This window comes from Tyto alba, unplaced genomic scaffold, assembly GCF_018691265.1.
Source record: "Tyto alba isolate M040663 unplaced genomic scaffold, T.alba_DEE_v4.0 Super-Scaffold_9, whole genome shotgun sequence".
Classification (NCBI taxonomy): domain Eukaryota; kingdom Metazoa; phylum Chordata; class Aves; order Strigiformes; family Tytonidae; genus Tyto; species Tyto alba.
The window spans coordinates 21,928,291-21,955,846 of record NW_024881330.1 but is presented as its reverse complement, the minus strand read 5'-3'; the positions used below and the strand labels follow the sequence as shown (position 1 = coordinate 21,955,846).

General features: G+C 34.4%; 1 protein-coding gene across 50 annotated transcripts in view; it reads left to right on the top strand.

Moving 5' to 3' along the window:
- The window catches only part of RIMS2 (regulating synaptic membrane exocytosis 2), a 483,921-nt gene that overhangs the window by 367,064 nt on the left and 89,301 nt on the right, over positions 1 to 27,556 (top strand). For 29 of the 50 annotated variants that reach the window (XM_042785725.1, XM_032987991.2, XM_032987960.2 and 26 more), the window contains 3 exons: positions 5,960 to 5,992; positions 15,893 to 15,928; positions 21,605 to 21,705. The exons of 3 other annotated variants lie outside the window; for them this stretch is intronic. In XM_042785725.1, coding sequence (XP_042641659.1) covers positions 5,960 to 5,992; positions 15,893 to 15,928; positions 21,605 to 21,705 — 170 coding nt within the window. The remainder of the gene's footprint in view (positions 1 to 5,959; positions 5,993 to 15,892; positions 15,929 to 21,604; positions 21,706 to 27,556) is intronic. 18 more of the 50 variants (XM_032987992.2, XM_032987994.2, XM_042785726.1 and 15 more) reach the window with 8 other exon arrangements.

The following is a 27,556-nucleotide window of genomic DNA, read 5'->3' as shown; positions in this document are numbered from 1 at the left end:
TAGCAAAGGAAACACTATTGTTCTTCCGACAGTAGATTTGATCGTTATTATCTGGAAACAACCCTGTAACAATTTCATTATCACTGCCGGTTGAGAAACTTGCAGTGTCATCAAATAACCAACATTTGCCACAGACACTTTTAACTTCTAAGCAACAGTTGAAGAACAGAACCATGGGAAGGTGCTGACATACTTTAATATGATTGACCAAGAGGAGACAGAATAGTTGAAATGGATTTATACATCTATGAATGGAATGAAGTAAAAATGGAGTGTCCTTGTAATTATTCGGGGGAAAAATATATTTCTTTAATATAGCACTAAAGTTTTGGAGGAATCATAACAATGGTAGGTTAAACACATCAGAAAATACAAAGGTAATGCATGTTTACAAATGGTAAGTATATATATACACACTTATGTATATATATATACACAAATGGTAAGTGGATAGATAGATAGCTTGCCTTTCAATTTGAAGGGAATCATGTCCTGTTTTATCCATGGAACTTTTATGTCTCTCTCATGAGTGGAAGTATTCCTTGACTGTACATAGACAAAGCCCTTCAGAAATAATTTTAATGTGACTACAATTCTGTAGTTTATCAATTGCCATGGAATCAGCTGAAGTAGTAAGACAGTAGTTAAAAATAGTACAAAATAAAGTGGTGGTTATTTTAGAAGATTGTAGTCAGAATTGAAAGTATGATAGATTGAGAATTATTAAAACAGGGATATGGCTAGAAATGGGGAATGAATGAGTCTGGAAAAGACAAAGTAATGATAGGACACAGAATGGGGAGAGCATACTAGTACTTCATATAAATGACATCATAAGCATTGGATAAATCAGAAATTACAGTTAAATAAGGCAGCTGGTATAAAATTACCAGTTTCTGAAAAGGAGAGGAGCAGAGCGAAGTCATGGACTAGTTTATGATTGCTGAAGAGGAAAAGTGACTGAGCAATAGAACAGGTTCCAGAAAAAAATGGACTGGGAAGTTTCAGTGTGCTGTGTCAGGCCTGGGGAAGGTACAGAAAAAGATCTTATGAGGATACTGTGGAATCTGAAAAGCAGTGAAGTGGATAAAATTTGCAAAATGAGCTACATGTTGAGAATCTAAGAGGATATTTTAACCTTTGACAAGTGAGAAGTAATTGAGATTGAATATAAAGCATGACTAATTGTTTTCTTGAAAAATATGAGTGTTTGCACACTTTCCAAGGACTCCTCTTGCAATTAATAAATGGTGTATTTAAAATAGATAGTTCTTTCATGTATTTGATTATTTTAAAATTTGCTTTCATTTTTTTCCTGTACCACTTTGAAAGACAATATGCCTAGTCTGTAACAAAGAATTGGATTCCAGAGAGAAAAGGGGACTCTGTGGGTGGGAATTGCAGTCCCAGTGTGAGTAGGGCACAGATGTAGTCAAATAGTGCACTTCAGTGTCCTAGTCAACTTGCATTAATTCAGGGTATAATTGTAATTTACAATGGATCACAAATAGTGAGCTGGCCTGAAAATGTCTAACAAACAACACACCTTTTTGTATATATCCTTTTAACGCTTTTTTGTGTTTTGGAAACTATCCCTGCAGTTAACTATGTGAGATCCTGGACAATCTAATTCTCTAGTTGATGAAACTTCTTGATGTTACTAGGATGAGAATAGATTTAGAATAGGGGGATATCTGATTTAGGATAGCTCATCTATCCTTTATTGACAATAGAGTGTGTATTTGTATCTATGCTGTTAGGTATCTTTTCTGAAGTAATATTGATGTTTGACGACTTAAATCACTTAACTTATTAGTGAGAGTTCTTACCTGTTCAGAATTTATGATATTTCCAATGTGTAACTAGTAAATTAATATTTTGAAATACTACTATTTTGTCTTTTTCCCCTTATAAATTTATAATTATGAACTTTATTCAGAGAAACAAAATAATAAAAGATCTCTCTCTGAATTCCTCAATTAGTTTATCTTTTGAGATTTATAAAATAGTAATGCAGTCTACATGGTTTCGTTTGATTTATCAAGTTCACGATACTGAGCATATTTAAGATTTCTTCTTGTATGTTGTTTTCTACCTTCTCTATTATCCTTATCTTTGGGTAGGAATAACACACATTTTCTATATTATTGCCTTTACCTAGTGTATATTATATATAATATTTATTATATATAGCATATGTTATGTAATTGCAAAATTAAATGTATTGCTTCTGTCTTCCCTGTATTTTCTTTATCATAGTTAGACCTTGGCTTATCTGTTTAAGGAAGAAAGTCGGCATCTGTCAGTATATTGCCAATATACTGTCACAGTATACAGCTGTGATTTTGTGTGTATGGATTTACACTTTAAGATAAAGAACTCACCTTTAACTAGTAGGGAATTACCTCATTAAAAAAAATGGGAGCGGAACAGGTTCTGTATCTATAAGAAGGGTAACTGGAAGGTGTGACCTATCACTGTTAAAGAAGATTAAGGAAAACTGATTTTATTCACACCTCAATGTAGTCAAATAGCCTTTCACTCTAAATCTTCTTTTAACAAATATTGCTGCTCTTAACAATTCTGCTATCTACTCTTCCTCTTTTATCTGAATCCTTAACATTGCAGAGTTTGAATGGTGTCAGGGAATATCTTTCCTGAGATTTAGATGTATTATGTCATTCTGCAGGTCCAATCACATCCACACTAATGACATGTATTTACGGAACATACAGACTTCATGGAACATTCCTATCATAAAGTCTCCTCCATGTTTTAAGATTAGGTCTATTTGACGATGCTATTGCACATCTTATTTTGTAAAGAGTGTCCAGAAATGAGGTTTTCCAAACCTGAAAGTCACATAGATTTCTGAGACCATGTATGTCTTTGGTTTTCAGGAGAAGAAAAAACTGAAATTAAGAAAAGCCTTGAGGAAAAAAATAAGAGCAGTTAACTTACATCTTTTTGTCCTATGCTGCTTTTAGAATTTCAGATGGGCACATTTGCTATATAAGGTTTCAAGCATGTTTTTTTGAACACTAAGTTCCTAAAAACTTCTCTTTAGTAAGTGACATTACTTACAATGAAAAGTTCTGTATCAAAGCATGATAAAATAGATGGTACTTATTTTGTTTTATTCAGACTTGCAGTACAATACCTGGGTTTCATTTACTTTATAAGTTGATTCATCGAGAGTCTCATTTGTTTCTAAATCTGTGTATAATACACTTATACATACCACTCATACATCAAGATGAACAGTTGATTCGAATAAGTGCTAGTTCCACAACAAAGCAATAGTTATGCAAATGAAGACTGTCTGTTGACATGATGTAAATATAACAGAATTTTATCCCATGATTTTGTTCTCAGATTTTAATGTATTTCTATCAACAAAGATCTATTTTAGTGGATTACAAACAACAGAGCCAGAGAATTTTCAAACTATTGTTTGAGATTTATGGCGTGGCTTCTTAATTGGAAGGAAGTGGATGCGCATAAGTACCATTGTGTCTAAATTAATCGGTCTATTAGTATTTCCTTCTTATCATTGTTAATTAAAAGAAGTTGGTGCATTACCATGCTACAACTTCTGCTAATTCATTAATATTTGCAACAGTCAGTACAAAAATATTATAAGCCATTTATCTCAAGAGATGAGATATCAGCTGAACAGATATACACAGTGAGAAGATACCTGTTATCTTTTATTTTCCTCTCTGACTTCTATTAGACTTCTAATATATTTGATCAGTCAAAACTTAAAATTGAAAAATATTTGTAATTAAAAATTACTTTTTTTTACCACTTTGATGTGTGAATATTTTTTTTCATAACAAATACTTTGAATGAGGACTTCTGAAAATGCAATTTTTAAAAAGTATCGGTACATGTTACTTATATGCAGGCGAATACTGCTGATTTGGTTCTAAAATCTTCGAAGGGAGCTTCCCTGGTATTCAGTTGCATCCATGATGAGCTCCACTGACACTACTAGAATGCCTTTTATTACCATACCAGGCATATTCCTAATTTGGAAATGACTCCAAATATCCTTTGAAAATTTCTGTAAAAGTATTTATCTTAATGCAGCATATGTCTTAAAGCTATGCATTGTTATGGATATCAAAAATAATGAAGTATAAAGGGAGTCATAATAGAGACTTTCTAATAACTGATTTTGACGTAGTATAAGTGCTTACTTCAGGGCTATAGAAATGTAATAGAAAACATTTTCAGAAAATTTTAAGTACTTCAGCTGGGTTTTGGTGGTGGTATTAATGACTGATTTATTTAACAGTTACATCAATTATAGCTACACTATATTAATATAAACTGTAATACACCATGGAGCAGTAAATCTTTGTATTTACCTATTTGTACTTCATCCTATGGATTCATTGTACATGCCCATATAAAAAGATATTTATACACCATTACTTCTTTTTAGCATGTGAATACATAGCATCCTTTGTCAGAACTGTCAGCTGCTATGCTTTCATATTACATATCTCATATATAGCACTTACATGTGTTCATTCAAATTTAATTGCCTAAAAATGCATTCTAAATATATATGTTACAAGTTGCTTGTGTTTACAACAGAGTTTTGGTACAGTCTTGGCATTTGATAGTAGATGAAAATTGTAACCTGCCAACTATAGAATAAAATTGTTTCCTTTAGACACAGTGGTTATCAGATGAAATTTAGTGTTGTCTTTAATTTCATTTTGTTGATTTATATTGCTTATTCTAATTTTGCATTTGTCACATATCTTAATATTGACTGCAAAATGTGGATAAAATTATAGCATATTTTTTTGGTATATGAACATTTCTGGAATTCTTAATCTAACATCTGCGGTGTTAGTGAATTATGAGCAATGTTTGGTGACTCATTAACAAACTGCAAGTTGAAATTAGGTCAGACCTTAGATATATATATATATTTATTTTTGTTATTTCTGGTGATTTTTGGAAGAATGCATTTGTTCTGCTAGTGATGGTAGCGTCACAGTTCTCTGTAATTATTATTACTTTTCAAGATTCCTCCCATCCTTTTGCTATAAGTAGATTTTCAGTACAGAAAATGACACTGTCCCTCAGATGTTCTCCATGTTTGAAATGGCAGTGGTTCTGAATGTAAAGTAATAAAGTAAGTAATGAGATAGTTGCTTTGGCATTTAACTTGCACGCATTTTCAATAATTTAGACTTCTGTGAGATGAGAGTAACATTTGGTTCTGAAAAAGTATGCTGAATTGACCATGGTAGTTAATAGCTATACATTCTCTTTTCTCACGTTCTGTACTTTGATCTTGAAACTATTGCCTTTGAATGAGTGTTAAAATAATGAAGTCCTTTCCAGAGTGTGTTATGTGGATTCTGAAATTCCTGAGCTTATATATCCTTTTGAAAAAAATCTGTTTTCCATTTTGGATATGTGAAGTTTCGTTCATCATAAATTACAACAATTTAATAATTGAAAGCTCTAATAATAGACTTCCCATTGGTGATGTTAAACTGAATGTTCAATACTTGAAAGAGAAAAATAATGCTTATGTTCATGTAGATAACATTCCAAACAGTTGAACAGTCACAAACAGAACTGTTTATGCTAGTTAACAAACCTTTTACCATCCAGCGTTTTCTTCAGCTTCATTGCAAGGATTGACTTTGCTGTCAGTGATAACTTTTATTATTTTCTCAGCTTCTATACTAACCCTGTCTTTACTGTTTTTTTTCAACAACAGTAATTTTAACCACTTCTTCCTCAGCTTTCTTTTTCCTTCTGGTGTCTGTGTTATTTTTTTTCCCATTTACTAACTCTGCTCTGCAGAATTCTCTCTAAAACAATTTTTGGCCCTTTCCCTCAGTGTCAGTTTTAACCTTCTGAATACATCCTCTCACGCCCATCTCCTTTGTCTATGTCTGTACATTACACGATGTGATCACAGAAGAAGCGGAATCATCATGGAGAAGAAATTCAGGTCTGTCTCTTCTACTGCTTTTCTCTGTGTTTTTTTTTTTTTTTTTTATTTTACTTTTCCTAAGTGATTTTATCACAGCTCACCTCACATACTTTTCACTCTCTTCCCCCTCAATATATTTAAATATTGGCAAACTGTAAGAATTTAAGATGCTTATGTAATTTTTATTACCTATAAACTATGTACTCTTCAAAAAGTGCTAAAAGGTAACTGATGACACATGTACTATACCTAAAGACTTTAAACTAATTCAATTTCTGTCATATCAGTTCTTATTTCCCATCTCCATTATCTACAAATTAGCCTTTAATCTTCCAAGTAGCACATGAAATCCATCTATAAATTGTTTTATCTTTGCACTTGAAAACTGCTATAAAAATTATGGAAACTCTGGTATAGTTATTTTTCACCCTGGGGAAGATATAATTTGAGAACTGAATAATTTTAGTAAGTTAAATTTCATGCACTGAAATTTCAAACTTAGCTTCATTGACTAGAGGCTATTTTGATTAGGAGTAGAGTTGTTATTGATCAAAAGACAAAAAGTGTAAAGCATAAGGTTATGATAACAAGAGAGAGCAAGAAGTCAAAATATTGAAAGAGCTCTAGCTTTGCTGTATTGTTCATGGCTTTTCTTTCATATTGTGCATTACTTGTGGCTTCATCTTTCATATCAAATTTTAACCTGCCATTTTACTGAATTTTCCATGTACTTTATATTACTGGCAGAGAACTGCTGACTAGCAAGGCATCCTAGCTCTGAAAATGCAGTAGTTGTTCTCATTTCCCTGCTTGTTCAGTTGTAGTATGTCAGCACGCCAATGCAATTTCCCATATTTAAGTAAATTAAATTCACCTATAAAATTTAAATTTTACAATTACTGTGTGAAAGCTCTGACTAATTAATTTCCTGTGCCTCTGCTATTATCCCTACAAATTAGAGAAGCCACTTGGATGCCATTTAGCTTCTAAAATCTGAAGCAGTTTTGGGGTCCATTAACTTGTCCGTTAAATTTAGGTGGTATTTAGTCAAACATTTTTGTCTTTTCTCTCTTATGGCTAGCTCCTTCAGACCTCAGTTTTACCTTTGGTACACTCTTGTCCTAATCAGAGTCAGAGATTATCTTTATGGATTCTTGCAGATATTACTTGCTGTGGTTTCCATATTAAACAAATCTCAAGATAGAAATCACTTAAATTACAGGGGAAAAAAAGTTGCAGATGGATAGAGAAGACAACTGTTAGTGGGATCTGAATTCCATTTTCTGTAAATCACCAGTATTAGAAATTAATAAATTATTCTGCAGAAAGACTGAGTTTACTTACCTTGTGCTTATGATCCATTCCCAGTTCCTGTGCAGTGGTTCTGAATCTCTTTCATTAAAAAAATGACATTCAAGGATTGGGTAACCCATTTCCTATCTGTTCATAATAAAATAAAAGGAAAGTTGTGGACCTTTTTATTCAAGAACTTTCCTCTGAGTTATGGACTGAATAAATACATTGAATCAGAATATTGAATCAGCCCATCTGATTCTTGGGGTTGGAAGAAATCAAACCTTAAAATGTTACCTAGTGTCTCAGAAAAACATGTATTTTCATTACCTGTTTCTTGAACCTATGTGAGAAGGCAATACCTGTCTATTACTAACTTTTTTGGACTTCCCAAATCAGGTGCACTTTTGCAAAACACTGTTTAACTGACCAACAGTGTTGAGTATATGTTTTAAGCACTGATAAATTTAACTGTCTGGCACAGAAATGCAAAAACATGATGAGCAGTGCTGTTGCAAAAGTTATTATTACTGCCCTTAAAGTCAGGAGCAAGTAGTTTATTTTGTGCATATTAATGTATTTTCAGATGTATGTTTGAAATGGGCACTCTTCCATGTTTTACCTCAATGACAAAATAGCTTACATATTTCAGTACAAGGCACTTTGAGTAGCTATGCACACAGCTAAAAGCAAAGGTGATGTTTCAAAGACATACCTTTAGAAGGTGTTAGAATCCCATTGTGTTAGAATTTGCTTTAAAAATTGTGGAACTGGGATTATCCATTTATAGGTTTCATTAGGAAATGGTTTTCACGGTATTTACCATGCTACCAAACATTCACATGAATGAAGGGATTGGCTAGTGATTTTAGGTGTTATTAGACCAAGAGGTGTTGTGAAAGCTAATTATCTGAATATGTTAATATTGTACTGAAAGAAAAATATTGCCATTTCCTCTCTCTGGATATTATAATCTTTAATTGCAAAAATGAGAAAATTTTATTCCCTGGAAAATATCTAGATTTTTTAAAATTCAAAAGTCCTATGAGAGTGCATGCAAAGCTTATGCTGTATATTTCAAGCACAAAAGCAAGTTCAGAAATCTAGCAAGCAATAATATTTTTATATAAATTTTGTTAACTGACAGCAGTACCGCCTGGTAGCATCCATCCTTAATGACTAAACCCTCTTTTCCTTGGGTGAAGGAGGAGCTTTGCGAGTAAGAGTTTTCACAATCTGTTTCTAAAATAACATTTTGGAAATAATTTAATATGTTGCATAGGATTTGAGTTTTGTGAAAACTGTTAGGGAGATTTATGCCTGTTCACCTCTTTGTATATTCAATATAAGCAATGGAAGTAAGCCCCTGCCTGCCAAAGACCTTAGTGATGTAGCATACATCTTTTCATCAGTAAGATGGTTCAGACCAACCAGTTATGGTTGTGCCAACAATTACTTGCAGTTGCAATTAATACCAGCTGTGGTCTTCAAACATGAGATACAGAAAACATTCTTCAGTCTTGCAAAATGAATCTAGGCCTAAATGTGAGCTGACTCAACTACATACAAATATTGATCACCAAAACTATGGGAAGGCTGATCCATGACAATTTAAAAGGCAGTCACTGTATGTGTAGCAGAAATAGTGCTGGTTAATTAATTCTAGGTTTATTCAAGAATGAGAAAGGATGAGTAGCAATGCCCAGTCGTTGCTGCTTTCTAAGGAAGCAAATCAAAGTTAGAAGATGGAGTAGTGGGAACAGCTCCATTTCTAAAGGGCCATGAAAGTCAGGGAAATCGAGATTCCAGTTATTTTCTGCAACATCTGGAGCAAAACTCTGTTAAGAGCATGTGAAGGATTGATTAGAGTTTTTACTGACTTTGAGAATTAAATTCAAATAGACAAGGACTTTGAAATATGGTTTGTTTCTGTGTTTTATCATTTTTATGGAAAATTATATTTCTTTGTAATAACATGATTGCTGGGGATGAAGCCTACACAAATGAAGAAAACACTACTAAAGATGGGTGACCAAATTTGAAGAGCTCATAACCCTGGACAGTGGAAGGCCAAACAATAAAAGGGTCTGGCAAATAAACTATTAATAATAAGCAAGGGCAAATAATTTGTATGATTGAGAGACTTTTAGAGATCAACCGCAGTAGAAGACAAAGAGCACAGTTACTTGGATTTGTTCTTATCCTACAGTATCATGCAAGGTTTTTCAGGCTTTCCAAGAGTGAATCTACTGTGATATACTTACCCTTTATAAACAGAACATGACACCCCTCTATTCTTGAGCTATTGTTATAGTCAGTATTCAGTGACACACTTTCCTTTAAAGACCAGGATGATGCTTTGGGTTTTTTTCCATCTTTCTTATGTTGAAAATAAGTTTCTAGATGGAATTTGTAACATTTTAGCACAAATGTGATTAGATGACTTGTGCATCTCTGAAGACTTCTGTGATATTTGTTTGACAGGCACATTTAAAATTTGATGACTTAGAATGTTACTGAGGCAGTTAAAGTGTAAATCTGTATTTGGTCAACAAAAACCAAAGGGATAGGTAAACTCCAAACTCAGTCTAAAGGTACTTACTATGCTAAGAGATGTATCATACTGGATGGCTGAGAGTCTCTTTGTCCTTATTTTTAATTTTTATTAGAATTAAACCCAGAAACCAAAGGCATCAAAATCTAACCCCCAAAATAGCCATCTGTACTGAACCATGTAAATAAAGGCTGATCATCAGTCTGTAGAAGGAAAAATAGTAAAAATATCAGATTATGTAATTAAAAATGAGAGCATAATTGCGCACAGACAGAGTAGCATTATGTATATATTATATATATTTATATAATATTTATATTTTTATATATATATATCAGTAAAAGTTTACTAGTTGAATTTGTATTACTTTTGATACTTACATGCAAGTGCATGCACCACTGTTGGGTTTGTGTTCTTTGACCATATTTCTGGTTACTGAGGTGCTAATGAAGATGTATTGCATTCTCAGGATGGCTGAATAATGTCTATTAATAGCTGGTTGTGTTTTTTTTTTTTTTTTTTTTCTGGATGCAGAGGCATAGTTATCTTCAAGTGCTTGTGCCTATATTTTGAAGTGGCTATATCAGAATGTGAAATATTCCGTGGTTATACTGTGGAGTATACCAGTGGTGGAAGCTCTGAGGAGCTTACATGCTTGGCAAACAGGACGTTGCAGAGTTTAACAATAAGACTATGCTCAGGCTTTCATGAAGACAATGCAGAGTTTATAGCATGGCTGGTCTGAATGGATCTTTATGAGTACAGAATGTAAGGGCCCACTGACTCCTCAGAGATTTTTCTTTTACATTTTCAAAATCATATAGGGAGGATATGCCAGAATTCTTTGGCCAAGTGAAATGGGATGTTTCAGCTAATATTTGTCTTCTTTCTTTCTTCCTTCTTCCATGTGGGCACTCTATTTTTCAAATGTCACCAAAATGTATGTACACCTTTGTATGAGTCAGCAAGGACAAAGATCCCAGAGTACTCTGCAAAAATCACTTTGGACACAGATCCACATACCATAAAAAAAAAACCCAAACATGGTCATAACCCTAATCATTACTTTAATAAACATGCAAAATAGAATTTCCCAGCTTGCTTCAGAAGACCTTTGTCCTTTACCAGCTGCACTGATCTATCCTTAGTGGTGAAGACCTGAGCTGACCCTGTCAAGTTATGAACCTGTCATTATAGAGATTCTTTTAACTTTCTAGCTTAGATCACCACACTGTCTTATTCAATTCTTTTACTAAGCAATGCCATGTATTCTGCAAAGAATCCAACGTAACATTGTTAACATGGTTTAAACATTGTGATAAAAATTTGTTTAATTGCTGGGAAATGTCCCCCGGGTTTCAGTCTTTGTTTAGTGTGTCAAGTTTGAAGCCAAGAAGAAAAAAAAAACAGCAAAACATCAAGCAATTCTCAAATAGAAAACAGGAATGCAAAGCCATGCTCCCCCACTAGGAAGCTGGCTAACTGAAATTGTCTTCATTCTAGCATTCCCTTTTAAGGACAGTAATTGACACTTCAATCTCATTTAAACAGTAATATAAAACCACTTAAACAACCTTTGGTTTTTTTCTTTGTTCCACATTTCTGTAGGTGTCAGCCATATTCTTTTCAGACTGTCATGTGGATCACAGATTTCTTGGAAAGGCCTTGCTTGCTGCAACAATAACATTTTTTATATTTGCTACACAATGGACATAAAGCCCTGGAGCAAAGTTCATCAACCATTTATATCACACATCTCCTGATATTTTGCTAGATCTGTAGCAGTTGGGCAGCTATATTTTTTGCACTGTAGACAGACAGAATGACAAAATTTAGACATAATTTTTTAGAGGTAGAATTGAAATGGAATGGCTCTGGAAATAGGAGGAAATGTAATCCTTTGTGTGCAAGACCTTTAACTGAGAAGTTTTGATGTTCAAATCAAATAACTTAAATTTTGCTTTTAGGGGACAATCTTGTTTCCTTTGCCTGTTTTGATAAGAATATTGTTTCAGGGATTTTTTTCAGTATAGAATTGATTTTTCCTCTATTCTCATAAATAGCATTTGAAGAGAAATCTCTAGTAAGAAATTTGGCTAGCACTTCTAAAAGTATTTACCAAAAGTTAGGGTCCTACATATACATCTGATTTTTAAAATAAAATGTTATTTAATAATTTGCACTACTTTGAAAAATCAGACTCAATTTTTAATAAAGTGCTTAAGCTAATTTATCCACTCTATAAATACAATTGCTAGTCATATTGCTGATTTTACATGTTTGCAAATATGAGAAATAGAAGTGTAAAACATTTTATGCTTTTGTCCTGTCTTATGCTTAAACTTAGAGACAAACAAGGAGTTCCACGTCTGTCTGTTGCAGTAAGATGCACATCCTCCAGTGCTGGAGGCTGCAATTTCTTTAAAAGCAAGAGAGTCTAGGTTTATTTTAGGTCCCAGCCTGGGCTGATGCAAATCTCTTTCTTCTGGATCCCAGGTGAAAGTACTATCCTGAACCAACCTTTTGAACCGATCCGTACATAGCTAAAAATCATCGCAGGAGAGACAGTTCAAGAAAGAACCAGGCTCTAATCTCAAGTTTGGGGCAGTCGGATGTGAGGAAGGCAGAAACCCTGGGAGGAAGACTATTAAGCCCAGCACCTCCCAGTTGTAACCTTAAGGCTGCAGAGTCAAGCTCCCCCTTATCCTTCCAAGGAATCCAACAATTTTTGAGCAATTGTTCAATGCTGCCATCAGTATCCATGGCTAGGGAGAAGTCTGCTATCTTGATTCTCCTGTGGAACTGTTACTCTATTTGGATATGTATGGAGATTGTCATGTTCTGCTCCAAGGGACTTGGGGTCCCTACTCCATGGGAATTCTTGGGGCGAGGTGAGTGAAGCCTGCTGGGGTGCCTTGGCCATGACACCTCCAGGTTCCCATCAGAATAGCAGAGCTCATTTTGTTAAGGTGTTTTCAAGGAAAGGTAGCTGATCAAGGCCATTTTAGATCAGTTTTAGTTCTTGTTAAGTCTATACGAGTCTCTTGATTAAAATTCTTTTCTGTTCATTTTATCTTCCAGATACATGTTAAATCATTAAATACCTATCAGATATATTAGTACCTGTTAGAAAGAACAGACCATTACAAAATGAGGGGAACATGGCTGTGTCTACTATTTTATGAAATGTCACTGGTCATTATAATAGCAATGTCAACTGTGATGGTGTAAGAAGGTTTTGAGAGAGGATCTTTCAACATTTCAATCTCTCTATCCCTATAGTTCATCTCTATATTTCATCAATACACTTCAATATGTACATATTCTGATAAAGCTGAAAACATATAGTTATTGTCTGTTATGTACAGAAATGTCACTTTCATGAAAGCGTTGATTATTTTTCTCCAAATTGTTTAATTCTGAAAAGCTTTAGTTCTTAAATTGAGATAATTATACCACAGGATACAGTATATGCTTTTCACATTGTAAACCAAGGTTAATTCAAGTGATACAGAAAAATATTGGCTTATGTGTTGATATTGAGGAAGTCTTGTAAATAGAAATAGATCAACATTTTTAGGAATGAGTGGTCTCTTTGTCATTTTTATATTACTCAGTTTGAGACATTTTAAAATCAACTCATAGTGATTTCTTGGGTTTTAGCATTTTCAAGACATAAAGGGTTTTCATAGCTTTTTCAATTTGAGAACCTAATAACTGGGGGAACCAAAAGCATCAACATTCTGAACCTGCTCTGAATTCTTTTAAGAGGTGATGACAAGGCCCGTAGCTGCTGTGAAGATCTTTGCTGTTGAGAAGTTATTAGTTTTATTTAGTCAATGGGCAATACCAACGTTCAGTTCTGCTGCTTCCCACCCAAGTGAGATCTTTCTCAATTCAATCTTCTGTTCTTTCCAATACTCTTTCAGTCAGCTCTTCACATTACAACTGAAACCTCAGTTTGGAGAGTAAAATCCAATGTCATGACCTTTCTTGCAAAAATCTAAAGGATTTATTTATTGTAGAGATTTTTAATAAATGTCACAGCACTTCAATTATGCTTTCAAAATTCAAGAATCTAATAGAATTTTATGCTTGCTAATACTAGAGTATTCTTTTCCATAAGTCAATTTGGAAATATTTTTCTGTATACTTTTTAAATATAGAGCAAGAATACGTGGAAGCCGGAGAGGCTTCAAGTTTTCCTTATTTTGACAATGTCTTTGTTTAAAGACTTATGGTTTAAAGACATCCAGGCATATGGATGAATGGGCTTCTAGGCATTTTAAAAAAGGAATTATCCTATATACTATTAGATTTCTGTATTAAGATGATATTTCAGGCAAAGCAAAGCGTCTTTTCAACATACATATGAAATAACTTAGAAATATCATTCCGTCTGAGCTCAAACTCGACGGTATTTTAATGACTTGCTTCACTTTCATCTATTTTGCATTATGTTGAATTAGTGGTATTGCTATCAAATTGGTTTCTGATTTAGAAAGTAATGAGGCAGTAGAAGACAGTGTTGTATTTGCACCTTTATATTGGTGACAGCAATTTAAAAATAAAAAATAAAAAAATGAAAACTTGAAAAGCAAACACATCCACAACCTGCATAGATAATATAGGCCCAAAGGCCAAGAGCCAAAGTAGAAGAATGTAAAGGCCTTATATATAAACTGTGTACAACATGAGGCAGGAAATGTTTGGGAATGGGAGAGGTTTCAAGAACCCACTTGGCATCCACTGATTTACAAAAGTGTAGGCTTATGACTTGCCATATCTATTTCCCATTAATTTGTCTAACAGTTCCACTCGGAATTGCCAGCAGAACAACAACCTTGATCCCACGCAGGATGGGATGCCAGATCCTATCAAAGTGTGGTCCATTATTTATGCTCTCTGCAGGAACATATTTTTCTCTTACACTTCTAACTTGTCCCAATGTGATTTCTCTTTAAGTATGTCTTCATCCTCTGCTTTGGTAGCCATCTGCAAAATGGTATTTCCTTAAAATATGCCAGCTCTGTTTCACTCTTCAGTCTATGTACTATAAAGTAGATCATAATTTTGTGAGCAACCCTCAATAGCCAGTAATTCTTGAAAAATATTTAATTCTAATAATGCATGCTATTTTTGGTTTGTAGCTTGGGGGTTGTTGCTCCATATTCATGGGCTTCTTTTAATTGAATTTAATATCATTTTGACTTACAGTAAGAAAAGGAAACAGAGAGTCTGTTTAAAACTTAATGTATTTCTAATTAAAGTAGATTTCATTTGACTTAGAATTCTTTCACATTAATTACCAAACTTGGATTTCAGAGTGCAGTATTTATGAGCTGACAAGCTATTTGACAGGGATCCAATGTATTTTCATTTCTTTGTGACAGAGGAATGCCCTGATCCATTTACAACCTTTGATATGCATTCAGAATATTTGTTGGCATCAGTTAGCTGGATTTATGTGCATGAACTGGGTCCTGAGTATTGCTGTTAGTGCCTTTTGTTCTTTGTAATTTTTTAAGTCTAAGACAAGCTACAGTGCTACCATTATTAAACCTTCTAACCTGTAGAAGCTATGAGAATTGATTAAACCAATGAAGATTTACTTACTGAAAAATTCTGACACATTCAATTTTTATGCTTGAACCATTAGACTGTACATTGTGTGTGCACTGCATAAAATGAACAACACAAGTGGATTTTTTACTTTTATTTTTGTGTCATCCTATTCAAGGAAACTGTAAAGTAATTGTGTCTGACACCTGCCTTGCTCTCTCTTGTGTTGAGTGTGGTAATGATTCCAGAAGTGCACAAAATACTCATGAGGTCCCTCCAGTAAGTCTCCAGTAAAAGTGCACAACTGTATACATTAGCATGCAGTGAATATGCCACTGGATGTAGAGCACCATAATTGGTTGGCTGACTAATCTCATCAAATTAAATTAATTTGGTGGGTTTTATTAATTTTTCTTTTTAATGCATGATTTATATTACTTTTATTATTATTTCTGCATTTTCTCTCTTCCCCTCTTTTTGTTTTACATATTGCTTTCATTTGTTTATAGAAGAAAAGCAAGCAGATCCAGAGAATGGGGATACAGGTAGGGTGACTTATTCAAAATATTTTCATTTTTTTTCCCTTCTGTTCTTTGATCTATTATGTGTGAGCAAATGTGTACCATAGAGTTGGATCACAATTTTGGTGTATTTCTGGGATTTAAAAATAGGCACTAGGAAATGGAAGCTAAGAAAGGTCTTTCCCAAATGTATTTCCTTTACTTTTTAAGCAAGTCAAATTAAGGTGAGAAATGGGCAGAGACCAGAATCAGCTAAAGAAGGCTCTTGTACACCATAAGACTTCTGTTCTGTCCTCTCCACTCCAGGCACAGAGCGTGCTCACCTGCACACTGCCTTTTTCCTCTCTATTACAGGTTTCTAACTTCCAAAGTCTCAGTGTTTCTGTAGTCCCCTCTTCACTAGTTTTCCCTCAAGCCTGAGCTGCTGTGCCTCCCAGATTTTATATCCCTCTTGTCCATGCCTATCCAAAACTAAATCTGTCCTAATATTTTAAGAGAAACTCTACTCTACTTCTGTACCCCAGATTTCCCTTTTACTCTCTGTGCCCCAGAAGCCCCACTGTACAGCAGATTCTAAACAACACCATCGCTATCTACAGTAGCTAGAATAGTTTAATAATTCCCACTAGAGAAAGCAGTGAAAGAAAGAATGAAAGAACACAGCTGCCAACTGTTTTTTTGGCTTTTTTGTTGTTTTTTTTTTTTTTTTTTTAATAGGTAGGTTTGCCTTAAGCTAAAGTTGCTGATAAGGCCATTTTGTTGTCCTTTTTGTCTCTGGTGTGGACCACTGGGCTATCAATTAAGGAGTCTTACCCTAGAGAGTAACTGATATTTGACCCGAAGAGCAAATAATTCAGCCTTTAGCTCCTGGCTGAATTGAATGATCGCTTATCTCCTTGTAAAAATGTGACTCTATAAGCAGTTGAGGTCAGGAAAAGTTAGGTATTAACTACACCACTGATTACAGCCCTTTAAAATTTTTAACATAAAACAAACATTTAGTTTTCAGTTATGCAGAAAGCTTAAATGGTGAAGTAGCTGAATCTTATCTTAATTCAAGTTGAAACATGAAAATAAAGGTTTGCATTTGAAGCTGGAGCAGTGATTCTAGTGCCTGCCCTGAGTCCTCCTGTAGGAATTATACAGTTGCCACCTAGACTGTGGAAGGAATTATGCTGATGGCACCTCAACAGGGCTGGTGCCTAGGTTCCACTTCAGTAAAAGAATCAGAGTTCCTTCTTCTAGTACGTTTAATATTCAATAGTAGTTACAGTTTGAGCTGGGTGCCTCTGAAGAGTGGCCCTGACTATCGGTTGTTACTGGCTTTTATAGCTGCTGTAGGCTGCTTGATTTCCTGATGGCAATTCTGCTCATCCAATCCTATTCATAGTGTCTGGGATCTTCTCTTCTGATATGCTTCTGCAGCCTCCAGGCACCCTTTTCATCTGTGACTTAAGACGTTTTATTATCTTTCGTTACAGAATATTCTGTAGTTAAAGTTTTACTTATACTTCCTTATCTACTGGTTACATTTCTGTAGATAAAAACAAAGGTTAAAGTACAATTCGTGTGGCCTAATGCTTCATTTACTTTAGTCACTAGTGCCAAGCTGTGGCACAAATCAGTCTCTCACTACAGTTCTCGTGGATCTGAGGGCAGGTTACAGGGTTGCTGTGCACAGTACTTGGGTGCCTTGCTCTGGCATTTCAGGACCGTTTGAATTGTTGTGCTGCTTTCCCTCAGCACACTCTCATCTAAAGATATGGAGAATGGCTGGTATTGAATCAGCAGCTGGCTGATGAAAACCCCACCGAGCTAACCTTCAGGCCATGGGTTTTTTAATGTTAGAGAGTTGTTCAAAATAAGCAAAACTCCGAGATGTTGCCTGTAGTGTAGTTATCCCAGTTGTGTTTGGTAAGCAACACCAGGTTTTTTTCTTCCATTAGTCTTTCTTAATTTTTTGTGTTCCTGTGGCTGAAGTTTGAGTGTCTTATTGGGTATTTCTGTTGGAGGCACAGCTACTGTCTAGAAGCAAAATCCTGGAAGGAATTTAAGGCAGAAATGTACAAATGAACTAACTTTTGCCTGACCAGAATTTGGTTGCATACACTTTGTTATATAGTGGCAGTACATGAAAGTATATCACAAGTATCTTTAATTTTTCTAGTGTCAGTCTCTGTAGTCCTGAAAATGTGTTGTGCTGGGCTCTAGCTAAGGACCTGAATAACACAAGGGCTCAGTCAGCCTCATGCTACCAGTGTGAAAGCTTATGCTCCTACATTTTCACCACTGTTGCTAACTAATAGTTAGATTCAGGTGAGTTCTGATTTGTCTACACAAACTCCATATATACCTACTGATTACAGAAGAGTCCTTAGTATAGGACTGATGTTAAGCCTTGCTTACCAAAATCATGTTAGGAGCTGAAGCTTCCTAATGCACCTGGACATTTACTGAACTCTCTGGCAGTACTTTCTGCTCCTGCTAAACCCTCGCACATAGGTTTCATCTAAGTATCGCTTTTCCAGCAGAAGTTGAGATGATGATAGCCCTGAATTTCCAGCACTTTGTGCTACATGCATGCATGCTGAACCACGTGAATGGGGAGTGCTGTGACACTCTCTCAACCTTTCCTACTCCCATCCAGATCACAGCTGCATCTGGCTTAAGTTACATTGAGATTAGCCTGCGGCAGCCAGTAACCCTGCACACTCTTTCTGCACGTCAGTTCCATGTTTAGTAGAACCAAAGCTGATCTTCTCCATTATGAACTTTCTACTGCCCTCGGGATTCTCTCTTTTTGCATATAACTGAATTCACTCACTTATAAAAGGCAGTTTCAAAAATACATAGCAAGATAGATTTTCTTTTAATAAGATTTTATGGAAATTGTTTTTTTTTCTAAATTTTGCTGTCTTGTTTTTCTCTTGAGACTAAAATGAGACACCAATTTTGCTTGTTTTACTACAGAGTACTCACACCAAGGGCTTATGTATTATACTCCCCTTTTCAATGGCATCTTTCAGAGTGCTTGGTTTTGTACATCATAGGCAACTGGATTTGTGGAACCCAACTTTCACTTTGCCAACTGATCATAGATAAGAATTAAGAATTAATATTTTCACAAGTTTCTAATTTATGCTCAAGAGGTGTTATTTCATCAGTTCTTGTAATTTTCTGAAATTTGTCAGAATGTCTGGGGACAAAGAACAGTTGTAATGATTTCCTAGGATAACTTCTGTTGTGGTTTAAACCTGGCTGGCAGCCAAACACCGTGCAGCCACTCATTCACCCTCCCCTGCCCGGGGAATGGGGGAGAGAATTGGAGGGGTAAAGGGAGACTCGTAGGTTGAGATAGAAACAGTTTAATAATTGAAGTAAAATAGAACAATAACAATAATAGAAAGTACAAGCGGGTAATGTATGATGTGAGTGCTCACCACCTGCTGACCAATACCCAGCCCTTTCCCAGCTAGTGATCCTGAAATACCAAGATCCCACAATCACAATCTGGGAAGCAAGAGAGAGAGCCCCTTCCCAGCCACCCCTCCTTTATATACGGAGCATGACATTACACGATATGGAATATTTCCTTGGCCAATTTGGGTCCGGTGCTCTGGCCGTGCCTCCCGGCTTCTTGTGCACCTGCGCACAGGCAGGACATGGGGAGCTGGGGAGTCCTTCATCTCTCAGCAACAACTGAAAACAGTGTATTGTCATCATTCTTCTCATACCAAATCCCATAGAGAATCCATAACGCAGCACTATTCTAGCGACTAAAAAGAAAAATTAACTCTATCCCAGCTGAAACCAGGACAACTTCATAAGAAAAATAGATAAAATTTCCCTTTTGGTGAAAAATATCTCCTTTGTTATGTTACTGAAGAATGACAAGTGGATTTGCAGAATGTTGTGATTTCAGCAATAGATTATTTCTTTCTTTGAGCAAAAGTTAGTGTGTTTTACTCCAAAACCACAAATGTGTTCTTTCTATCATTTAAAAAAGAAAAATACAATTTTCCAGTTTGAAAGTTTTGTTTTCAAGAGAAAAAAAATATATCTTTAGAGCTTTTAAAACTAGATCCTTAAGAAAATCACTGCATCTTAATGAGAAATTGCCAAATACTGTTTTGGGCCTTTTAATAGTAGAGGAAAATTATGATAGGAAAAATTAACTGTATTTTATTTTAGTAATTTTCATCTGCTGCTATCTTTTTTGATTTGTTTCTCCCTATAAAACACCATTTCTTCTTTTTTATTCATTTTTCTTTCTTTTCTCTTAAAAGTTTTGATGATGTCTTTTCATTCATGCTGTTTGTAGGGAGTAAAGATGGAGAGTTTGAATACAAAAATCAGAAGCCAGAGTGTTTATAGATAACAGTACGGTTTAGCCTTATTGCATATCCCCTTCCTTCCAGATTTCATATGAAGTGCCACAAGATTTGGCTGACAGCTCTCACAGTATGTGCTACTACCATTGCTGTTGTCAAGGAAGAAAATACAAGGCTCAGAGGCCCTGCAGAGGCCCTGGGAAAAGTCCCACTTTATTATTAGATTATGACTTAGAACTGAGTTTAGACTTTAAGTCAGGTTTATATAGTACACTGGAATCTAATATTCCTATCCCAGTTCCGTAAATAAAGTCCAGATTGGTCAATACATATAATGTACAGAAACTTTCATTTATGACTAATGGGATTCTGAAACTTTAATCCTAGACAACTTCTGTGTTAAAATTATGGGAAGTTTAAGACAAATGTCAGTCAAAATGAATACATTTTAGCATTCAATGGATAACTAATTACTTTTGATGTATACCATGTTAAAGTGGAGGAAAATCAAGCCTGTGCATGTATAATAGATAACTTATTTTGTTTGAAAATATTTTTTTAAAATTCTAGGCTGTTGTCTTCCTCTCATTTTTCTATTTCTCAGCTTTGACACTTACTTCTACCTCAGCTTTGGCACTTACTTCCTTATTATTTCACATAGTAAATTGTGGTATTACCGTGCCAGTTGGTTGAAAACAGCTGGTGCCCGAGTCATGTAGTAAGAACTCATCCCTAACTGAGAGTAATCATGTATTTGGTCCAAGAGTGAATCCTGAAATCAGTTGTGTGTCATTAGAATGTAATACAGTGATGCCACTGGGTGGCTCTTTAACATTCCTTTAGCCATCTTTAAATTGTTTTAAGCGTACTAAAAAGATGCTCGAATGGTAAACAGAAGGTCTGCTAGCCTATGTTTGTTACTTGATTAGTAATTTGATACATCACACTATAACAAATGCAGAACCAGGATCTCCACCAAAAATAAGCAAATTGTCTTTGCATTCCTTTTTTCTTTAAATTAAAGACTCAATTTCTCTTGATTATTTTTGAAATAGTAAAATTCTATTCTGTGGAAACATTGTGTTCCATTTACATTAATTTCTTCCACAAAGTTGGTTTCATTTGAATTGTGTAGCTAATACAACACTTAATAAGATTCTGCTGAAATACTTATCTACTATTTTCCACCTCTTACAACTTTGGTTTACTGCAAAATTGTAATTCAGAAACTAAAATTATATACTCTGTAATTTACGTAAATCAAATTTCATCTCTTTCTGTTAAAACTTCCATGAGCATAACTTTAAACATGGAGTTGAGGACTGTTTGTGTATTTATTTTCTTTTCTATTTTTTTTTTAACTTAACAGGTGCAATGGATGTAGAAGAGAGGAATCGCCAAATGAAAATGAGCAAGTACAAACAGGTAGCAGGATCAGATTCCAGACTGGAACAAGATTATCATTCTAAGGCAAGGGAGTTTTGTTTTGAAAAGCAACAAAATATACTAAACTGAAATACCCAATATCCTTTTAGAAAGTAATAGATGAGTGGGAGGTTGTTTCTTCAGCAAAAGTTTCTTGTGTGTCTATAATAAAATTCTTGGAAATGTGCAGCAAAATCTTCTTGATTATTAAAATTTAAGAAGGATAAGTTAAAGCAAATAAAAGTGGCAGTGTAATTATCTGTTGGAATGAACAATAGGGCCATGTTTTAAAAACTCAAAGAGAAGGAAAAAAGAGGTTTATTGAATGACAGATGGAATGAGAGCTATTCAAACCTGTTCATGGCTTTCATATAGTTGAACACAGGGTTATCTCGATCTACTGAAAACCAGAAAATGTACTTTTTCTTAGTTTAATAGTGGCAGTTTAGCTCTTGGAGAAGTATTTTATACACCAACAAAAGCTCCCACCCCAGCTGTGGTAATTTGCCAAAAATCTGAATCATTGTGTAGTGGTATAGCCTCAAATATACTATCCAAAATTTCCTGCTATCTGGAGCAGGGTCATGTCATATACAGTGTGTTAATTAAAATAATCAAGTTATTTTCAATTTAAACTTCTATTATACAAAAATAATTTAGTGTCCTCTAAAAGACTTCATTAATTGAGGTCAGATTGTAAGTGGAAAACATGAGACTTCTGACCCATAAAAGCTGGCTGAGGAAGAGAAATCTGTTTCAGACTTTTATTTCCAGGATGTAGTACCTTGCTTCAAGGATTGGCAAAGTTACTGTAAATGGAGCTATTTAATATTTGAAGACAAAGAAATCATCAGATGTATTAAGTATTACTAGTTTTGCAGATAATGTAGACTGATATACTTCATATAAATACTTTCTATAATGTACATTTCAGTGTGGGGAAAATAGAGGAAGAGCTTTAGCAAAGCTCATGACGAAAACCCTATTAATGAAAATAGAATTGACAAAACAAAAAGAAAACTGTGAAAATTGCTTAAAATGCTTAAAAACTGTATATGTACTGCTTGATTATTTGAGTATTTTATAAATGTAGTTTTTACTACTGAAGGCATAGGAATTTTTCTCAACATGTAGGAGGGACGTGGTATATTGTCACGTTTAGATGCTTCTTTTATGTTGATACTTATGGCAAAATTATTTTCATGTGTGTCTCTTGTCAGCTTTGAAAGGTGTTACGTTTTAGAGATTAGCATGTTATGACTGTATGTATTGCAAAAATATGACTTCATGTATTGTATGTATAATCAGACTTATTCTGCTAATTTTCCTGCTCCCTCAATGCTTGACTGAAATTTGAGTCAGAAATAGGATTGGTATGGAGTAAGGAGATTAAATGAACTCTCATGTGAAGGAGCTGAATAGAATATAACTATCTAAGGAAACATTTCCTACCCTTGTTTTGCCATTTCACCTACACCATTTTATTGGGCCTCACTCTACATCTTTTATCTTTTTAATTAACATTTACCTCCCGTATTATTGGAATGTATTAAAGAGGAAAACTATAAATGGAATTATTTTATGAATATGGTGATTTATTTATTGCACATATCAAACAAATTGTCTCCAGAAATAAACAGTTAATTTACTTTTCTGCCAAAGTGTAGTTTCAGTATTTGAAAATGAGTTATTTATTCTATCAATGAACTTATGGAACTAGACACTGAATATTCACATATATGTATTAATCAAAATGCATTCTTAAAATTGTGTAGTTTTAAAGCCATATGAGAACCATAACTCTCATAAGCCTTATGAGAGTTCTGTCTTCACTTTTTTACTATCACTGCTTCAATTCCCCTTAATTAAGTGCTTGTATTATCTAGAGACAGAATATTAGTAAGTACAATTTGTCTACCTGGTTTCTACAAAGATTCTGGAATCATGAACTGAAACATGTATGTCAAATGCTGACTGAAATTTCATGTTCTGTATACTATACAATGACTTGGGTCAACTGGCACAAGGAGGCAGTCAAGAGTGCCATGCCGGAGAAACATGTCATTAAGTAGGCATTAAGTGACATTCAGGGAAGCTAGCACCTGGAATTTTCTTTTACCTGTCTGTTCTATTTCTTCCTTTAAATGGAAGTCAACAGCAACTGTATGTCCCTCATGATTACTTTGAGTTAAGAAAAAAATACCCTTCTTTGCTGAGAAAGCAAAATCTATTAACAGTAGAAGTTATATTATTTAAATATTAAAATAGGCATCCTGTATTATACCTCTCTAGTTTTGTTCTACCTCTAGAAGTCAGTACTAGAGGCTTTAGAGGAAGGTACATACGCTTCTGTGGTGCATAGTCATACACTAAGAAGCTTGTGGGAAAAGTTTACTTCCAGACATCTGCGTTCTTAGAAGCTGCTGAAATATGAGATTGATTTTGCATTATATCTTTTCCTCATGATTTATAAAATCACAGATTGTATTTTTACTATTCATAAATTGCAGATTGTATTTTTATTATTCATATATGTGCCTTATTATTTTTGTAACTCCTTCCCCTGGGTATTCCCACTTCTGCTCAGATTCAGGGATCCCTGCTGACAAAAGAAGGATAAAGGGTTCAAGGAATCATGCCATTCCTCTCTCCTTGTCCCCATGACTGGAACGTGCCCTGTGGTTTGTCTGGGGAGAGTTGAAAAACTGTTGCTACTGAGAAAAAAGAGAGAAGATGCTTCTTGTATGTGGAGCCCTAAAAGTGTTTGCAATCAATGTGAAATCAGTGTAGAATCAAGAGAGAATTCCATCAACTCAGGCCATATTAGCCACTACAGAAGGGTTTGAGTAACTTTGAGTGTTGAATGCCAAACTAAAGGGGGCTGGATTGATATATGAGTTAGAATAGTGAAAAATTATTATTTTCTTTAGGAACAAAGGTAAAACAGAGGCAAGCAACTAGCTGACACACATTTAAACCTCAAAGTATCATGAGGTTCAGTTTATTTGTTTTATTAGGAGAAAATAATGACCTACAAAAAGGCAGAGAAATCCAGTTATATAATATAGTAATTAGTAATAGTAATGTAGTAATAGTGTATTAGAGCGACAAGGAACAAAGTTACAGTAAAAGAGGTAAAAGACCAGATAAAAACTGAAATTTTTTGAAGAACTGGTGACAAGATTATTTAGCCAAATGTTGAAAAGAGTACACAAATAGAGAATACAGAACACTATGGAGGACTTTCCAGCTCCACCTTTAATGATTCATATTGATGATAAGACTGAAACTTTCTACATCATCAGATGTATGTAATGCTGCAGTTCCTGTTAATCAATAGCCACAAGTCAAGTTTTAGATATTTTCCGTTTTTGGTGTAGGAGACTAGTAGTATTAGGCACACTAGGGTGCTACTTTGCAATCTTCTAACCTGTTAGCAAGACCAAAACAAATTAAGCTGGGGAAAAGAAGATTTAAGCATGTGCTCAGTTTATTTGAGTATCATAGATGCAGCTGAAATGCCCTTGGACATGTTCAAGTGTCCGAGAACTGCCTTTTTCCTCTGAAACCTGCAGTAAATAGTTGTGTCATTGGTACAGCTACATGTGGTGTCCTTTGACCTGAGTTGTTGGTTGAAACATTTGATTTAGTGGTGTTTTGGGAATGCCCTTGTCTCCTCCTTAAAAATGAAAAGAGAGCAGTACACAGAACAGCAAAGATTGCTAGCAGAAACACTTGTCACTTTTCTTCTTGAAACCCTTGTGGGAAGAGGGGGGGAGTTGAACAAACATCCAAACTAATAGGATGATGAGACCCTTGATATTCTTACCATATATAAGCTGTAGTTGATTTATATTGTTAGGCTTAGAGTTTGGGAGTTCTGGGAAGATCATGATATGCCCAGTAAAAATTTGATAATTTATAACAACTGTGAATATACCTATTTGATCCTCTAATTGTTTCTTACAACTTCTGTTGTTAAGGATGTAATCAGAAATATTAAAATATTGAATAAAAAATTGAGGCTAGGTTAGATATCCATATTCCCTCAAAAAAAAAAAAAAAAAAAGAAATTAGAAATCTGTTTTTTTATACATTTCTTTTAACATACCAGCTTGAATTTTAAAATTTTAGCTATCTGGATAAAACTTGGCAAGGTGAAATATTTAGAATGAAGCTATGATGAAAAATAAGAAGGCAAAAGCTAACACAGATAATACCACACACAAATATTCTATGCAATTAATTTCTATAAAATATCTGTAAAACTAAGGGCCTAATCAGTACAATTTAACAGGTTTATAGATGGGAATAGCTGTGCATTGTTTTTTAGGGTCCCTTCATCTTCCCCTTTCCCACCTTCACACCAATAAGCTCTTTGCTTCAGGAAATAAACCAAACATCAATTAGGCTAACAAAGAATTTTGCATATAAGGAAACTATTTACTTATTGCTTGTTCCATGGCTTTTGTGCTGTCCTATGAATTAGTCAGTAATTTTATTTTTGGACAAGAAACTTGACAGCTAAACCAGCTGTCTGGTCTGGAAGGACAAGCCCTGTCACTCTCAACAGCCTGTGAGCACTCTTGTTACCTAATCAATCATGTTCATTTTAATATGTAAGGAATTTTACCACTCAGTGGCAGAGAGTCTCTCTGGCCCATAGCGCTGATAGCATTTATATTTTCAGTCAAGTATTTTATTGTATTTTTAATATAAAAAGTTTCTGGAATAAATTGCTGATGCTGCAGTTCTGGTTCCTATAAATAAATGATTTAAAATTCAGTTATCGGACTTCAAAATGTAGTTAGATGAAATACATTCAGAATTCTAGATTTGAGCTCTATACACATGGCAATTTAGGAAACATCTTTCATTTCTATTTTTATCAAACTGTGTTTTGCTGATGGGTTAAAAGTAATTTAGTGACTCTGAATACAGATGTGGATTGGTGTGACTTCTAGTATTTTCTTCTTTAGTTAATGATATGCAAACTCAGTAAATATTTCTGTTGCTGTCTTTTTTTTTATTTAATTCTTTTAATTTATTTTGATATTGATGCTTTTCTAATTTATTCTTTAATCTTGAGTATCCATGCCTCTATTAAAGATTTAGGGTATTCTTAAATGTAATACTGTGGTTAACACAGTACTGCATTCACATATCATGATTATGGCTGAAATATAATCAACTGAAAGTAGACTAATGCTGGCTGTCTTTATCAGTCAGCGGGTACTTCCTTTGGTCAGCCATTTTCTTAGTTTTTGTGTAAGCTTCTATTGCTAATCATATGCCTAGAAAGCAGAGGTTAAATAAACTATAAAATGTTGTTAAAGCACCTTATAATTTTACAATGAATCTCAGAAAGAAAAAATTACTCCCAAAAGTTAAAATAAAAAATCATCAGTCTATTTTGGCTCTGAATATTCATTAGTTATTGGAGTTTATTGAAAAAAAAAGGAATTTTCAATAGCAGAAAATAATGTTTTTCCATTTTAAAAAAACAACAAAAAATACTAAATGTAACACAAAGTCTTGAGTTTTACAGCAATGAGTTAAATATTCTTTTGCAAAAAGCAAATATTTTCCAGAAAAAAAAAATTATTGAACATGTCTATATCAAATATACATCAAAATGTATATGAAAAGATATTTATCAAAGCCAGATTCATAATTGTAAGCATTCCATTAATAATCACATTTTTAAATCACCTGGGTGCGGTCTTGACCAACTTCCAGCCATAGCAATCACTGCAATTTATCTTAAATCCTTTTATCCTTTTTGTAATAGAAGGTATTTTCCTTTCAGAACTGCTTTGTATAGACCTGTGAATTGCTAAACTGTTAGCCTGTTTTGGTTTAGAGGGGCTGTCTTCTCATAGTAAACTCATTTTTT